Here is a 17,567-nt window from a genome sequence, read left to right on the forward strand (position 1 = left end):
AGCGTCTTGCTCAAGGACACTTCTACACTAACTCTAGGGGAGCCCCCCAGCCCGGGATCGAACTGGGAACCTTGCGGTTGCCATTCGGCCGCTCTACCGGCCACTCTACCCCTGAGCCACTGCCGCCCCCTGAATAATTTTGCCGATTTATATATCTAAAATTCAAATAACCTAAAACACAAATCATGAGTCATAAATCACAAATCATAATGGTTGATGTATCTGCCAAACCGATCCAGTACGTATATGGCAGTGGTTCTCAAACGTTTTTCATATCAAGGACCCCCAAATTGATATGTATTTGGCCACAGACCCCCATCTGAACATGTTTTGTGCCAGGGACCCCCAGAACAGAAGTTTGTGTTAAAAAATGTCAAACATGTCAATATTTTTAATATTATTATTATTATATATTTTTGTCTTCACAAATAGCAGTTGTACATGGTAAAATGGATAAAGTGGTTAAAATGATTGTGATGCTGTATTAACACATCTAGCTGGGGACCCCCCCCCCTTCCCCCAAACCCCACTTTGAGCTCCACTGGTACATGAGTCTGGCTCTGTTGACCGACTCTGTGTTTGATGCGTCAGGTATGAGTTCCTTCTACTCTGAGCTGATGAAGGGGTTTGGAGCAGGAATCAGACTGTGGCAACTGCTGGACCGAAAACCTCAGTTTCCTTTGAATGGTAAAGGCACGCACGCACTCACACACACACACACACACACACACACACACACACACACACACACACACACACACACACACACACACACACACACACACACACACACACACACACACACACACACACACACACACACACACACACACACACACGCGCACTCGCGCACACACACACACACACACACACACACACACGCACTCGCACTCGCACTCACACTCACACACACTTTAAACAGCACTGTGTGTCATTACCTCACACACTGTTACTACACCTTTTTAACCTCACACTGACTTCCTGTTGCTTCTTGTCCACTTCCTGAAAACACGTACAAAAATTTGTATTTATTTTGCCACGGATCCCCACCTAAAAAGATGTTGTGCCAGGGACCCCCATAAGAGAACATTACATTGTGTGCAAAAAAAATTGCAAAAAGAGCCGATCTACAAGCACACAACGCTGTTTTTGAATAGCTGATATATAAAATAGGGTAAAAGCGTTAATCAGATGTTTATGCTATATTAACTCTTTTAGCTGGACCAATTATTTGAAAACTTTAGTTACTTGTTACTTTTCTATTACATTATTACATTATAAAACATACATTAACCACTTTAGCCCTAATTTATACCTAGGCTATTTGAAAATAGACGATCTACAAGCTCACAACGCGTCGCGATGTGACGTGTTGTGAGCTTGTAGATCTGCTATTTTCAAACATTTTAATACATTTGCTTTCCCTCGAGGACCCCTGGGGGTCCCTGGAGAACAATTGCACTAAACAAATTGTCTATGTTTTGCAGAACTCAAACAAATGTTGGGTCTGTGCAAAATGGTTCAGAAAAGGTTTATTTTTTGCAAATAGTTTGTTTATATTATTTGTTTTGACAATGAGAAATGTAGCCTTTCTACTGTAACCAATGCTGACTGAGCCTAAAAGAGTCTTTGTCTTTTCTCTTCTCTGTTCATTGTCTCCTTTTGGTTCTGTTAGTTGACAAATTTTTATTCTTGGTTTAATTATTGGTTTTAAACTCTTTTTACCCTCTACACAGAATCTCTTTGCCGAATCTACAAGCTCACCACATGTCACGTGGGAATGCGTTGTGTTGTGAGCTTGTAGATCGGCTATTTTCAGCGAACGTCCCCTTATAATTGGGATGTCAGTGTTCAAGTGGTTTCTGTGAATCAGTGGTTCTAAAACTTTTTTCATGTCAAGGACCCCCGAATTGACACTTATTAGCCCGCGGACCCCCATTTGAAAAGATATGCCAGGGACCCCCATAAGAGAAGATCTTTACGGCAGTGATTCTCAACCATTTTAATTTCAAGGACCCCCAGTTTGAAATTCATTCATTAGGCTAAGGACCCCCCCCCCCCCGCATGTAACGACGTTTATATCTCTGGGACCTAGTAAAATCTATGTTCATTTAACTCTGAAAGTGTATGAAACATACCTTAATCACTTCAGCCCTATTTTATACCTAGGCTATTTGAAAGTAGCCGATCTACAAGCTCACAACGCGTCGTGACGCGTTGTGAGCTTGTAGAGAGCTTGTAGATCGGCTATTTTCAAACATTTTAGTACTTTTGCTTTTGGTTCTTTATGTACATTTTGATACCAATACTTTTGTACTTTTACTCAAGTACATTTTGAATTCCGGACTTTTGTACACTCTCAGAGTTACAGAACCATAAGGGTTCATTTGGTTCCTAACCATCTATCATTTAGCTGGGGACCCCCTGGAACTCCCTCAAGGACCCCTGGGGGTCCCCGACTGCTGTGAATAACTGAAAATGTCTGTCTCTCCGTCCGTCCGTCCGTCCTCCTCTCTCTCTCTGCAGAGGGACTGGTCCTTCCTGAGGAGCAGATGAAGGGCAGGCTGGAGTTCTGTGACGTGTCCTTCTCCTACCCGGCCCGCTCCGAGGCTCCCATCTTCCAGGAGCTCAACCTGCTGGTGCCGGCGGGCTCCGTCATGGCCGTGGTGGGCTCCAGCGGCTCGGGGAAGTCCACCCTGGTGTCCCTGCTGCTCCGGCTCTACGACCCCGATGCTGGTGAGTTAGTGGTGGAAGGTAGCTAAGTACATTTACTCAAAGTACTGTACTTAAGTAAACAAATTTGAGGTATTTTTTTGAGCGGTGTAACCGCTCCTATATTGAGCGGTGTAACCGCTCCTATAAGTGGGGTTGGAAAGTTGTTCTTTCCGTCGTGAAAATGTGTCTTTCGCTGTACTGTGATTGGCTGATAAGTATTCAGACCCTTTGCTCAGTACTGTGATTGGCTAGCGAGACGCATGATGAAATTCATAACCTATAAATAGCACCACGCACTTAAAAAAAATAAAAAAAATCTTCCATCACTGTTGTTGCTAAATAACACCGCTCACTTCACACTAGTTTACTTTACTGGAGTGTTTCCATTTGTCAATACTTTTACTTCTACTCCACTACATCTCAGAGGCAAATATTGTACTTTTACTCCACTACAATGATTTGAAAACTTCAGTTACTAGATACTTTTCAGATATAAATGATTACATTATAAAACATACATTAACCACTTCAGCCCTATTTTGTACCTATAGGCTATCTGAAAATAGCAGATCTACAAGCTCACAACGCGTCCCCCCCCCCCCCCCTCCTCTCTCCCTCTGCAGGTGTCATCACTATAGATGGGAGGGACGTGCGAGATCTAAATCCCTATTGGCTGAGAAGTCACATTGGAACCGTCAGTCAGGTAAAAAAAAATAGATGCTGTTTGCTTATAATGTGTGTATTGGTAGAATACTGTATAACAGGATTTAATTCTTCTGGGTTTAAAGTAATACTAGGTAACGTTTTCAACAAAACTAAAGTTAAATTGTATATCTTTTGTGAGTGGCAAAAGTTTCACAACGCCCGCTCCATGAATTTCACCCCCGGAAGCCTTTTATTTATATATTTTCTATTGAACGTGGACGGGGGGGACTTTCCCGGGAAAATGACGTTCCTGGCCAACGTCATGACGTCGTGGCCGACGTCCTCAGGAACTACCGCAACGGTTTCCTGTTTGGCCAGGAACTACCGCGCTAATAACAAAAAGGAACCTCACGCTGATTTTAAGAGAATGTAGGATTGGAAGATCGAAAAAGAACAGAAAAATAAAGCACAGCTCATGGTAACTAATGCTCCACTAGCCTCGGAAACCCAGGCTTTTTTTTTTGTTACAAAAGAAAAAAAGCCTGGGGGAGCGATGCAAGAACGATGGTCTTGGACCTTGTTATCTCCTAACCAATCAGAGTGCAGAGGGGCGTCGCTCTAAATTTGGTGACGTCACCGTGCTCCGTGCACAGGCCGAGGGGGGGAGGGGAGGGGAGGCGGGGACATAGATTGGTGAAGCAATAGGAAGCCACGCACAAATCCAGGCGGCTGTGTTTGGGTCCGCCCTTCAAGACCATGGATTGAGCTCGTAGCCTCAGGCTAATGCTCCACTGGCTAAGAGAAACGATCCGCAGATAGTATAAAACAATTAAAAGATCGCTTTTTGAAACACTTCCGGCTTCCGGTGAAAACAAATGGAATTCTGGGTAATCGAGGACTACGGAAATTGTATGCAGTGACGGTAGTGACCAGCAGAGGTTGCTAAAATGTTTTATTTGTGAATCTGCATTGTACAACTTTAAAGGAGTAGTTCACCCAAAAAAATACTTATTTTCTATCAATTACACGACTCCCCATGAAACCTTGAACTCATGGGGATTTTTTTGTTTTTGTCGCCAATAATTTGATGACCGGCGGAGTCTCCGGTAGGAGGCTAAATGAATACTCAAAGAGTCTCCATTGGGTGAACTACTATAAAACTGTACACAACACAGTATTGCTACAGAAACAAACGGAACCATTCTGGCTTCTGATGTCTCCCCATGTTCATGATCCATCACTTTTTTTTGTGTGTGAATAAAAGGTTATTTTCATCATTCTGTACGGTAGAATATGTTTAATACTACTAAACTAACACAGCTGTAGTGCTTGTCTACTGTGGGGGTTTATGTGAAGCTGTTTGAATTGGCTGGTTGTTGAAATGCACTGCTATGCAAATACACTTTCCCTAAAGTAGGTCCTGTGGTGTGGTAGGACATCTACTGGTTGAAAAGAGGTACTGCATGAAGGTCAAAGCACAATGTTCCTCTGTCTGTCCAAACAAGGCTTTCTGTGAGCCTGGATATCGTCTCCATGTCCACAACTGTTACTTTTCAAGATTCAGATGAAGAAAATAGCCAAAGTATCTACAAGCTTGTAGATCTGCTACTTTTGAAACTTGTGTGTGACGCTGTTGGCTGTAGTGTGATCAAGTAGGGCAGTGGTTCTCAACCAGTGGTCCGGGGACCACCAGTGGTCCTTGAGGGGGTTCCAGGGGGTCCCCAGCCAAATTAATAATTAGTAACCAAATGGACCCTTATATGTCTGTAACTCTGAGAGTGTACAAATGGAACCAAATGGACCCTAACGGGTCCATTTGGTTCCATTTGTACACTCTCAGAGTTACATGAACACTAGTGATGATGATACAGTGTAGATTGGGGACCCCCAAGACATCAAAATGGTTGAGTCCCTGGCATATCTTTTCAAATGGGGGGTCCGTGGGCTAATATGTGTCAATTTGGGGGTCCTTGACGCGAAAAAGGTTGAAAACCACTGAAGCAGGGCGTTAATTTACAAAAACAAACACAAAAAGTTAGAATTTGGAGATAAGAGGTTTCTGCCCGACAGCAACAATATATATACTGTAAAGTATCTACGGGGTTAAACCTGCCATGTCCTACGTGGGACGTGTCAGGTTTAAGCCCTACATACTTGGTTGTACAACAAATAGCGAAAATAGTCGCTCCACAAGCTCACAATGCGTTGCGACGCTTGTTGATTATTATACTCTATTTTCCACAATGTTTTAATTAAATTGTGCTAAATTTTTGGACAGTTTTGGGAAACTTGTTTAATCACCTAAAAGTACCCCAAAATACCCCAACTTTCGGGTAGTCTTGGTTTACTTTAGTTCTGGAATATTTGGGATTCTTTTTCTTGGAGGGGCGAGGGGGGTGGGGGGCTTGTTTTAACAGGTTACGTATGACCCTGTTAACCCATTAAACTCTTAAACTGCCAGGGTTTTTCAGAAATAGTACTCAAAAACTGCCAGCAGTTTACATGGTAAAACATTTTTATTTATTTCTCAGTTTTTTTTTTAACATTGAAGTGAATGGAGCAGCAACTTTTTTGGAAAATGTTATCTCCTGGTTCTTTGTGAAGAACGGAAAAACTGAAAAACCAAAAAAATAAAGAATAATTTTAGATTTTTGTAAATTTTGTTTTTGATTTTTTTGAGAGAGAACAGTGGTTCTCAAAAATAACAGATGTACAAGCTCACAGTGCGTCACTTTGTGCCAAGCTGCGAGCTTTGTGCATCTGCTATTTTTCATCATTTTTGAAAAATCTTCTTCTGGAGGTCCCTGGCAAAAAAAAACATTTTCAGATGGGGGTCCGCGGCCAAATACAGTATATATCATTTTGGGGGTCCTTGGCACTAAAAAAGTACTGATTTAGAAGATTTAGAATGAGCCTCAGGTCTGGGTCATATGTAGAAATCCATTCTAGTCCTGCTTAACCAACCAGCACTAGACACCCACCATTCTTACACTCTAGTCTCTCTCCTCCTCCTCCTCCTCCTCCTCTAGGAGCCTGTGTTGTTCTCCTGCTCCATCAGAGAGAACATCATTCTAACACTCTGGTCTCTCTCTCTCCTCCTCCTCCTCTAGGAGCCTGTGTTGTTCTCCTGCTCCATCAGAGAGAACATCATTCTAACACTCTGGTCTCTCTCTCCTCCTCCTCCTCTAGGAGCCTGTGTTGTTCTCCTGCTCCATCAGAGAGAACATCATTCTAACACTCTGGTCTCTCTCTCCTCCTCCTCCTCTAGGAGCCTGTGTTGTTCTCCTGCTCCATCAGAGAGAACATCATTCTAACACTCTGGTCTCTCCTCCTCCTCCTCCTCTAGGAGCCTGTGTTGTTCTCCTGCTCCATCAGAGAGAACATCATTCTAACACTCTGGTCTCTCTCTCTCCTCCTCCTCCTCCTCCTCTAGGAGCCTGTGTTGTTCTCCTGCTCCATCAGAGAGAACATCATTCTAACACTCTGGTCTCTCTCCTCCTCCTCCTCTAGGAGCCTGTGTTGTTCTCCTGCTCCATCAGAGAGAACATCATTCTAACACTCTGGTCTCTCTCCTCCTCCTCCTCCTCTAGGAGCCTGTGTTGTTCTCCTGCTCCATCAGAGAGAACATCATTCTTACACTCTGGTCTCTCTCCTCCTCCTCCTCCTCTAGGAGCCTGTGTTGTTCTCCTGCTCCATCAGAGAGAACATCATTCTAACACTCTGGTCTCTCTCCTCCTCCTCCTCTAGGAGCCTGTGTTGTTCTCCTGCTCCATCAGAGAGAACATCATTCTAACACTCTGGTCTCTCTCCTCCTCCTCCTCCTCTAGGAGCCTGTGTTGTTCTCCTGCTCCATCAGAGAGAACATCATTCTAACACTCTGGTCTCTCTCTCCTCCTCCTCCTCTAGGAGCCTGTGTTGTTCTCCTGCTCCATCAGAGAGAACATCATTCTAACACTCTGGTCTCTCTCTCCTCCTCCTCCTCCTCCTCTAGGAGCCTGTGTTGTTCTCCTGCTCCATCAGAGAGAACATCATTCTAACACTCTGGTCTCTCTCCTCCTCCTCCTCCTCTAGGAGCCTGTGTTGTTCTCCTGCTCCATCAGAGAGAACATCATTCTAACACTCTGGTCTCTCCTCCTCCTCCTCTAGGAGCCTGTGTTGTTCTCCTGCTCCATCAGAGAGAACATCATTCTAACACTCTGGTCTCTCCTCCTCCTCCTCCTCCTCCTCTAGGAGCCTGTGTTGTTCTCCTGCTCCATCAGAGAGAACATCATTCTAACACTCTGGTCTCTCCTCCTCCTCCTCTAGGAGCCTGTGTTGTTCTCCTGCTCCATCAGAGAGAACATAGCGTACGGAGCGGTGGATCCGGACAGCGTGCGGTCAGAGGACGTGTACCGGGTGGCCCGGGACTCCAACGCCTACGACTTCATCCAGGCCTTCCCCCACGGCTTTGACACGGTGGTGGGAGAGAAGGGAGTTCTGCTGTCAGGTACCCAGGGTTCATTTCCTAGACTAAAAACTATGACCAAACTCCCCCCTGTCAGGTGATAAGAAGGGGCTTGCTAGCTCCTCATGCGTTGAAGGAGGCATGAGCTTCAGTTCTGGGGTCTCCCCAGGTTGGCAGAGGGAGAGTTGCGCCCAGGATTACATAGGCAATTGGGACTGGGTGGGGGAAAAAAGGGTTACGAAATCGTGGGATACGAATTTTAATTGACTAAATACATTGACAATTTCGTCAACAAATAAAAACTAGACTAAAATGTTAGTGAGGGATCTAGTGGAGAAGAGATCCAGTAGAACTAAAAGACAAGTCATTTTATGTTTGGTTGCGCTCGGGTGTTGCGCTCTGAAAATAGCTGATCTACAAGCTCACAACGCATCGCGCTGTGATGCGTTGTGAGCTTGTAGATCCGCTATTTTCAGCATGCAACCTGCATGCAAGTGTAAAATCTTTTCAGCATGCAAGTGTAAAATCTACCCATACGATGCCAGCAAGGCACCGCCGACATACATTTGTCGACAAGATCAACTGTAGATTTAGTCGACTAAAATCTTATGATATTTAGTCGACTAAAACTAAAACTTTAGTACATGACTAAAACTACATATTTTCAGATAAAATATGACAAACTAAGTGACATTTTATATGACTAAACTAAATCAAAATTTGCTGTCAAAATGAACACTGCTTGTAGATCTGCTATTTTCAGCATGCAACCAAGTGTGAAATCAGCCATTACGACGCCATCAAGGCACCGCCAAGATACATTTTCATCGGCCAGATCAACTGTAGATTTAGTCGACTGTAATCTTATATTTAGTCGACTAAAACTAGACTAAAACTAAAAATCTTCAGATGACTAATATATATGACTAAAAATGTGCTGTCAAAATGAACACAGTCAGATGATGGTGAAGCACCAGGCATCTTCATCACATCTATAGCAGTGGTTCTCAACCTTATTCAGGTCAAGGACCACCCAGAATAATATGTATTTGGCTGCGGACCCCCACCCCCCATCTGAAAATATTTTGTGCCAGGGATTTTTTTTTTTTTAAACGTCGCTTCGCACAGCGTTTAGAGCTTGTAGATCTACTACTTTTGTTGCTTTTGTGTGATGCTGTAGTGTGATCAAGTATTAGTATTAGAGAAATGGAGATAAGAGGTTTCTGCCCGACAGCAAACATTATAATATGGTCTTGTTGTGTCGTTGCAGGTGGTCAGAAACAGAGAATAGCCATCGCCAGAGCGCTGCTCAAGGTAACCATGACAACTCATTGTTTACTAACCATGTGACCTCCTTTGACCTCTGTGACCCTGTCAGTGGTGGACAGTAACAAAGTACATTTACTTGAGTACATTTTCAACCCATTATAGACCTGAGAGCCATTCTACAAATGCCTTCTAAACCAGTGGTTCTCCAGACAATATCACACGACACACTGCGTGGATATTAGTCTGGTCCCTATCAACGATAGATTTTTTTCCAAGGGGCGGTTACAAAAAGATCCAAACGGACTCTATTGGTTAGACCTAAACCAATCAGAGCAGTGCTTCCTTGTACGAACCAATCAGAGCAGTGCTTCCGTGTACGTCATTGCGCCAAATAAGGTGATAAGCCCGCCCACATTTGGATACTGGGCCCTGATTGGTCCCTCACGACTTCGGAGGGAGAGAAATGAAATCTCCATCTACCTAATCTGCCGAGGGCTAAAGTGCGATGCGATTTTGCAAAGGCAGATTCGTCTGGAACCAGGCTAGTAGTTCTCAAACCTTTTCATGTCAAGGACCCCCAAGGACCCCCAAATTGATATGTATTTTGTATTTGTCCGCAAAAGAGAAGCTTTTTGTTAAAAAAAAATCACTTTCAAGATTTTGTACCAGCTTGCAGCATGATGGCACAAAGTCACACAAGTGATGCAAGCTTGTACATCTGCTATTTTTGAATAGCCAACGTTTAACATATGGTTAAAGTGTTTAAAATGATTGTGACGCTACATTAACACATTTTGCTTGGGACCCCTCAAGGACCCCTGGGTGTCCCCGGACCCCACTTTGAGAACCAATGCTTTAACACATTTACTGCCAGAATTATTTCAGATTTTTAGCAGCTTATTGCCAAATATGTTTTAATTTAAAAAAAAAAAGTACTCAGGAGCCGAGATACCGAATTTTTAAGTTTTAAGTTAACAAGGAAGTGGATAGGAGTCTAGATTTTCGAAAAATCATATCTCCTTGTCTTTGGGTATAATTATTATTATTATTATTATTATTATTATTTATTTTAAATTATTATTATTATTATTTTTAACGAGTTAACTCGTTTTTACTCGTTTTTGGCAATCAATGTGTTGTTAATTGAGTATTTGTTTTTTGGAAATTCTTACTTTCACTCCACTACATTTGAAAGACAATTATTGTACTTTTAACTATCTAGGAAAGGGACCCAAACGTCCAAAAATGCATTATGAATTAACCACTTAAGCCCTATTTCAAAAATAGTGAAAATAGCCAATCTACAAGTACTTTAATTCAAGTAAAAATGTGACTGAGCCACTTTCACTTGTAGTTGAGTAATATTTGACCACAGCACAACAGCAGCTGACACCAAACAAACAAACAACATTATCTCACCTGCGTTCCTCAGAGCAGAGGTCCCAGTTGTGAGCAAAAACATGCATTACTGTAAAAGACATGCATGTTAGGGACATGCATGCTCAGTCAACCTACCCCGTATAAATACAGGTTAATAATAATATATAATTAAATAATAAAAGCAGTTCCAGCATTCCCTGTTTTCCCACTGATGAGCCATGACGGGCTCTGTCAATCATTTATTTTTATGATAAACGTGTTCTGATCACATCTGTTTAGTTCCAAACACAGACGTCTCATTCTAGGGTTTATAAACAGTGAATAATGTGTGTGTCTCTCTCTCTAGGGTTTATAAACAGTGAATAATATGTGTGTCTCTCTCTCTAGGGTTTATAAACAGTGAATAATGTGTGTGTCTCTCTCTCTAGGGTTTATAAACAGTGAATAATGTGTGTCTCTCTCTCTAGGGTTTATAAACAGTGAATAATGTGTGTGTGTGTGTCTCTCTCTCTAGGGTTTATAAACAGTGAATAATATGTGTGTCTCTCTCTCTAGGGTTTATAAACAGTGAATAATATGTGTGTCTCTCTCTCTAGGGTTTATAAACACTGAATAATATGTGTGTCTCTCTCTCTAGGGTTTATAAACACTGAATAATGTGTGTGTCTCTCTCTCTAGGGTTTATAAACAGTGAATAATGTGTGTGTCTCTCTCTCTAGGGTTTATAAACACTGAATAATATGTGTGTCTCTCTCTCTAGGGTTTATAAACACTGAATAATATGTGTCTCTCTCTCTAGGGTTTATAAACACTGAATAATATGTGTGTCTCTCTCTCTAGGGTTTATAAACACTGAATAATATGTGTGTCTCTCTCTCTAGGGTTTATAAACAGTGAATAATGTGTGTGTCTCTCTCTCTAGGGTTTATAAACAGTGAATAATGTGTGTGTCTCTCTCTCTAGGGTTTATAAACAGTGAATAATATGTGTGTCTCTCTCTCTAGGGTTTATAAACAGTGAATAATGTGTGTGTCTCTCTCTCTAGGGTTTATAAACAGTGAATAATGTGTGTCTCTCTCTCTAGGGTTTATAAACAGTGAATAATGTGTGTGTGTGTCTCTCTCTCTAGGGTTTATAAACAGTGAATAATATGTGTGTCTCTCTCTCTAGGGTTTATAAACAGTGAATAATATGTGTGTCTCTCTCTCTAGGGTTTATAAACACTGAATAATATGTGTGTCTCTCTCTCTAGGGTTTATAAACACTGAATAATGTGTGTGTCTCTCTCTCTAGGGTTTATAAACAGTGAATAATGTGTGTGTCTCTCTCTCTAGGGTTTATAAACACTGAATAATATGTGTGTCTCTCTCTCTAGGGTTTATAAACACTGAATAATATGTGTCTCTCTCTCTAGGGTTTATAAACACTGAATAATATGTGTCTCCCTCTCTAGGGTTTATAAACACTGAATAATGTGTGTCTCTCTCTCTAGGGTTTATAAACAGTGAATAATGTGTGTGTGTCTCTCTCTCTAGGGTTTATAAACAGTGAATAATGTGTGTGTGTCTCTCTCTCTAGGGTTTATAAACAGTGAATGATATGTGTGTCTCTCTCTCCTCAGAATCCTAAGATCTTGCTGTTGGATGAGGCGACCAGGTGAGAAACTGGAGACTTTTTTTTTGATGATTGATTGAATACTTTATTAGTCATAAATGTAAAGGGCACGAGGTACAGTCAGACATTAAAGGGAAAGACCACTTTGGTAGAGGTTTGGGTTGTGTAGTTACCTCGCCATGATGTAACTCCAAAGGTGGGCAATAAATCAAAAATAATTGCTCCATTGATTAGAAATTGATAATTCAAAATATGCTCCTCATTGACTTACATTGTACGGTAAAACAGCTCTCAAAGTCACTCTTTTAGCACATAAACGAACGCAAACAAAGTTGATTCATACAATATAGAACATCACCAAACCCAGTACTGTTTTTTTTTTTAAATAAAAATGTCAACTTCCTGTTGATTTTGCCATTTTTAATAAGTAGAAAACCTGGACTGGATCCACGGATCCGGATCCAGATCTTCAAATAGTAAAATCAACAGGAAGTTGACATTTTTATTAAAAAAACAAACAGTACTGGGTTTGGTGATGCTCTATATTGCCTGAATCAGCTATGTTTGCGTTCGTTTATGTGCTAAAAGAGTGACTTTGAGAGCTGTTTCACCGTACAATGTAAGTCAATGAGGAGCATATTTTGAATTATCAATTTCTAATCAATGGAGCAATTATTTTTGATTTCTTGCCCACCTTTGGAGTTACATCATGGCAAGGTAAATACACAACCCAAACCTCTACCAAAGTGGTCTTACCCTTTAAAGCTAAAAGGATAACACATCAAAACGTCCTGGGGACAGTATAGGTCAGTAGGTCCAGTTGTTGATGACAGTTCTAATCATGTGTCCTCAGTGCCTTGGATGCAGAGAATGAGTTCCTGGTGCAGGAGGCCTTGGAACGCCTGATGGAAGGTTTGATACTCTCTCTCTCTCTCTCTCTCTCTCTCTCTCTCTCTCTCTCTCTCTCTCTCTCTCTCTCTCTCTCTTAAGCTTATATTTAACCAAGAAGTGAATGGACCAGCAAATCTTCGGATCACGATATCTTGGGTTCTGTGAGAAAAACGTGGGAAGAAATACGTTTTTTACGTCAGTGGCAGTGAATAAGTTAACACATTGATTGCCAAGATATTAAACATAGTTTTCTATCCCCTTGCCAGAGTAATTACCTCAATCTGATGATATTTGAAACGCCGTGGAAGCGACATTGTGTCCCACAAACACAAACAAAATATTCCCCATGGGTTAGCGGAGGGATCTGTGTATCCATAGGAACGACAACGTTCCAACCGAGATCCGCCATTTTGGGGCTTCGGCCCGCTGGAAACGAGTGGTTTTCAATGCAAAAAAAAGAAACTGAGTTACAGCCATAGAGGTATAATATAACTAGAGGGCGGATTGCCCCGCCCCCAGCTATCATTTCAATGAATGTGCTCAGTGGCGTTTTGAAGCACCCGGAAACCTGCCGGAAGTAGAATTATTGAGTTTTTGGACACACCATAGAGTTATGAGCATGCGCACTAGTGTCCTTTTTTTTGCTTCCTACGGCAGCCCGGTTGCCAAGGAATGAACGCGAGATATTTATTAAATGCACCCGAGATGCATATTTATATGTAAATGCATATGTATTTATGTATAACACGTTTACATATTTATATTTATATATATATAAATATCTCTCAGTATGTTTTGCGCGTGCATGTATTTCTCCCCGCCTGCAGTTCCAGCTTTGGCCACTGGGGGTGGCGGCTTCAATGTTTCTCAGCAACTCTGGGGGCCTGGTTACAGCTGTTTTTTCTGAAAATCCCATCGTTGGGGCGGACGGCTTCCTGTTTTTTTGGAAAGAAGTCACATCCGACTACTTCTTCTCTGAGTGACGATCCATCGTTCCAAAGCTGTGTTAGGGCGCCCCTTGTGGAATTTTCAAAAACAAAATGTTTTTTTTTAAAGAACGCATCAATGCGACCTTGGCCATCGATGTGTTAAGATATGAAGATTAAGAGGTTTCTGACCGACAGCGACGATACGATATGACACTAAAGGTGGTTACACACCGGCGAATGTGCGAATATACGCAAAATTCGGACTCGTTCCGAATAATTAAAAGACGCTTTTTCGCTTCGCTTTTCCGCTTTTTCGCGCCATGTACGCTTGCATTGACTTTATAAGGTTTTTAAAAAAAGCGTATTATTCGCACGAAAAAATCGCCCCGGTGTGTAAGGACCTTAACCCATTGAGACCTGAAGCCGATTCTACATGTCTCCTAAATCCCAACAGTTTTCTGAAAAACGTCTGTTTCTATATCAGTGGTGCTCAATCTTTTTCATGTCAAGGACCCCCAAAATTATATGTATTTGGCCGCGGACCCCCATCGAAATATTTTGTTCCAGTGACCCCCCAGAAGCAAAGATTTGAGTTAAAAATGTTCGCTTTAAAAATATATATAAATATATATTCAACGATTTGCACACATTTTCACGATTTTTCAAAAATAGCAGATCTACAAGCTCGTAGCGCGGCACTCGGTGCCGCGCTATGAGCTTGTAGATCTGCTATTTTTTAATAGCCAAAGTATAAAATAATGCTTTTTAGCTCAAATAAAAAAATTACACAGTTCCAGGTCTTAAAGGGTTAACACTGCTCCTCTTCTGTCTTCTTCTTCTTCCATAAGGCAGGACAGTCGTGATCATCGCCCACCGCCTCTCCACCATCCAGAACGCCGACGCCGTGGCCGTCCTGGACCAGCGCCGCGTGGCCGAGGTGGGCCGGCACGCCGAGCTGCTGGCCGACCGACACGGACTGTTCCACAAGCTGATGGAGAGACAGGCCTTCCTGCAGCAGGGACAGCAGCAGGCTCTGAGCTGAGAGAGGAGAGAGAGACACCAGCAGGCTCTGAGCTGAGAGAGAGAGAGAGAGAGGGACACCAGCAGGCTCTGAGCTGAGAGAGAGAGAGGGACACCAGCAGGCTCTGAGCTGAGAGAGAGAGAGGGACACCAGCAGGCTCTGAGCTGAGAGAGGAGACGGAGACGGACGCCAGAGAGAGGCTAGCGGGGAGAGAGAGAGAGAGAGAGGGACGCAAAGCATGACGCCAACCAGGGGGAAGGGGGTGGAGAGGTGGGGGGTTTGGGAGGGACTCGGTGGTGGAGAAAGTACTCAAATGTTTTACTTAAAGGGTAAGACCACTTTGGTAGAGGTCTGGGTTGTGTAGTTACCTTGCCATGATGTAACTCCAAAGGTGGACAAGAAATCAAAATTAATTGCTCCATTGATTAGAAATTGATAATTCAAAAATATGCTCCTCATTGACTTACATTGTACGGTAAAACAGCTCTCAAAGTCACTCTTTTAGCACATAAATGAACACAATCAAAGCTGATTCAGACAATATAGAGCATCACCAAACCCAGTACTGTTTGTTTTTTTAATAAAAATGTCAACTTCCTGTTGATTTTACTATTTGAAGATCTGGATCCGGATCCGCGGATCCAGTCCAGGTTTTCTACTTATTAAAAATGGCAAAATCAACAGGAAGTTGACATTTTTATTTTAAAAAAAAACAGTACTGGGTTTGGTGATGCTCTATATTGTCTGAATCAACTTTGTTTGCGTTCGTTTACGTGCTAAAAGAGTGACTTTGAGAGCTGTTTTACCGTACAATGTAAGTCAATTGGGAGCATATTTTGAATTATCAATTTCTAATCAATGGAGCAATTATTTTTTATTTCTTGCCCACCTTTGGAGTTACATCATGGCAAGGTAACTACACAACCCAAACCTCTACCAAAGTGGTCTTGCCCTTTAAGTAAAAGTATCAATACTGCAATGTACTCTGCTACTCAAGTAAAAGTCCGGTAATCAAAATTTACTTGAGTAAAAGTGCAAAAGTGTTGGCAACGAAATATACTTAAAGTACCAAAAGTAAAGGTGCTCGTTATGCACAAGTTATCATGTCTAAAATGTATTGAAAATAGCAGATCTACAAGCTCACAACGCGTCGCGACGCGTTGTGAGCTTGTAGATCTGCTATTTTCAAATGGCCAAAGTTTAAATAGGGCTGAAGTGGTTAATGTATGTTTTGTAATAATAATCAAAATCTACAAAGTAACTAGTAACTAAAGTTCTCAAATAATTGTAGTGGAGTAAAAGTACAGCATTTGCCTCTGAGATGTAGTGGAGTAAAAGTAATGAAATTTGGAAATACTCCAGAAAAGTAAAAGTACTTAATTTGTTTTACTTAAGTACAGTACTTGAGTAAATGTACTTAGTTACTTTACACCACTGGAGAATACACAGGCGCCTGCCTTGTTGTGAAGTCATGTCAAAAGTCATGTATTTGTTATTAAAAATAATTCCCCTTTATTTCAATACATTGAAACGTTATGCTAGCTAAGTAACGCTAGCTAGCTAAATCATGTCAACAGAGACTGAGCGCGCCTGCCTTGTTGTAGCGTGCACCGCTACGTCCTGCTAAACCACACCCATCCAGGTGAAACACCTGGTTTTTAGGGAGTCCCAGGTGGGGTTGAAAAGATAGGAGAGCAACAACAAAAGTAACAAAAAAAGACGTTGGACAATGTTTTTGTTGCACGCTGAAAATAGCGCCCACGAGACATCGCGGTGCGACGCATTGTGGGCTTGTAGATCGGCTATTTTGGACACACGGCGACGTCATACGACATCGTATAATTACATCAGGCTTTACACTACGAGGTGGAGCTGATGGAGAAACATTCTACTCTCTCCACAAGCAGTTTTTTTTTGGCTATTTATGACTTGAACCATGGATCAGTGAAGTCACATGATGTGGACATTGCTACTGAAGGAGTGAAAAAGGAGACGGAATGAATGAAAGAGGAGTTTCTTTAGGCTAGAATCACGCAATGATAAAACAATGTGCGTTTTTTTTAAAGGGCAGTTTATCCTAAATACAATCTGAAAACCCTATCAGTTAAAAACTAATATATTTGTAACCTCTGGGGGCAAGCTTCTTGCAATTACTGAATAACTGGATATCAATCAGACCTGGCTACACCCCTTTATGCTAATTTCCAGCTTGCTTCCTAGGCTCTGCCCCCATGAGCTTCTATCCATCCAGCTAGCTAGCGCAGTGGTTCTCAAAGTGGGGTCCTTATGGTGTTCCAGGGGGTCCCCAGCAAAATGTGGCTGTTAAAAAATAGCAGATATACAAGCTCACAGCACGTCTCTTTGTGCCACCCTGCGAGCTTGTACATCTGATATTTTTTAATATATATTTTTTTCATCTTGAAAGTATCTGACAATGTTGCATACAATTGAAACATTTGAAAACACAAATCTTCTCTTCTGGGAGTCCCTGGCACAAAACATTTTCAGATGGGGAGGTCCGCAGCCAAATATATATCAATCTAGCGATCATGCTGACAGATTTTCATTGCAAATTCAAAGCCTTGAGAGATTTACCCAAAATTCTAAGGAAGTGAATACTGGCTGCCTATTCTTAGCTTTGTGTTCCTTTGTAGAGAGT

General features: G+C 41.9%; 1 protein-coding gene across 2 annotated transcripts in view; it reads left to right on the forward strand.

Moving 5' to 3' along the window:
• Window positions 1–15,105, forward strand: part of abcb10 (ATP-binding cassette, sub-family B (MDR/TAP), member 10) — a 36,126-nt gene extending 21,021 nt beyond the window's left edge. Inside the window, exons 8-15 of one of the 2 annotated variants that reach the window (XM_080434982.1) lie at window positions 592–687; window positions 2,527–2,736; window positions 3,339–3,418; window positions 7,666–7,846; window positions 9,075–9,118; window positions 12,075–12,109; window positions 12,921–12,979; window positions 14,736–15,105. In XM_080434982.1, the coding sequence (XP_080291108.1) occupies window positions 592–687; window positions 2,527–2,736; window positions 3,339–3,418; window positions 7,666–7,846; window positions 9,075–9,118; window positions 12,075–12,109; window positions 12,921–12,979; window positions 14,736–14,929 (899 nt within the window). In that variant the 3' untranslated portion in view covers window positions 14,930–15,105. Of the gene's footprint in view, window positions 1–591; window positions 688–2,526; window positions 2,737–3,338; window positions 3,419–6,389; window positions 6,486–7,665; window positions 7,847–9,074; window positions 9,119–12,074; window positions 12,110–12,920; window positions 12,980–14,735 lie in introns of those variants that run through there. The other variant, XM_080434983.1, reaches the window with a different exon arrangement.
• The last annotated feature ends 2,462 nt before the right edge of the window (window positions 15,106–17,567 follow it).

This window comes from Gymnoscopelus braueri, assembly GCF_963280865.1.
Source record: "Gymnoscopelus braueri genome assembly, chromosome: 1".
Classification (NCBI taxonomy): domain Eukaryota; kingdom Metazoa; phylum Chordata; class Actinopteri; order Myctophiformes; family Myctophidae; genus Gymnoscopelus; species Gymnoscopelus braueri.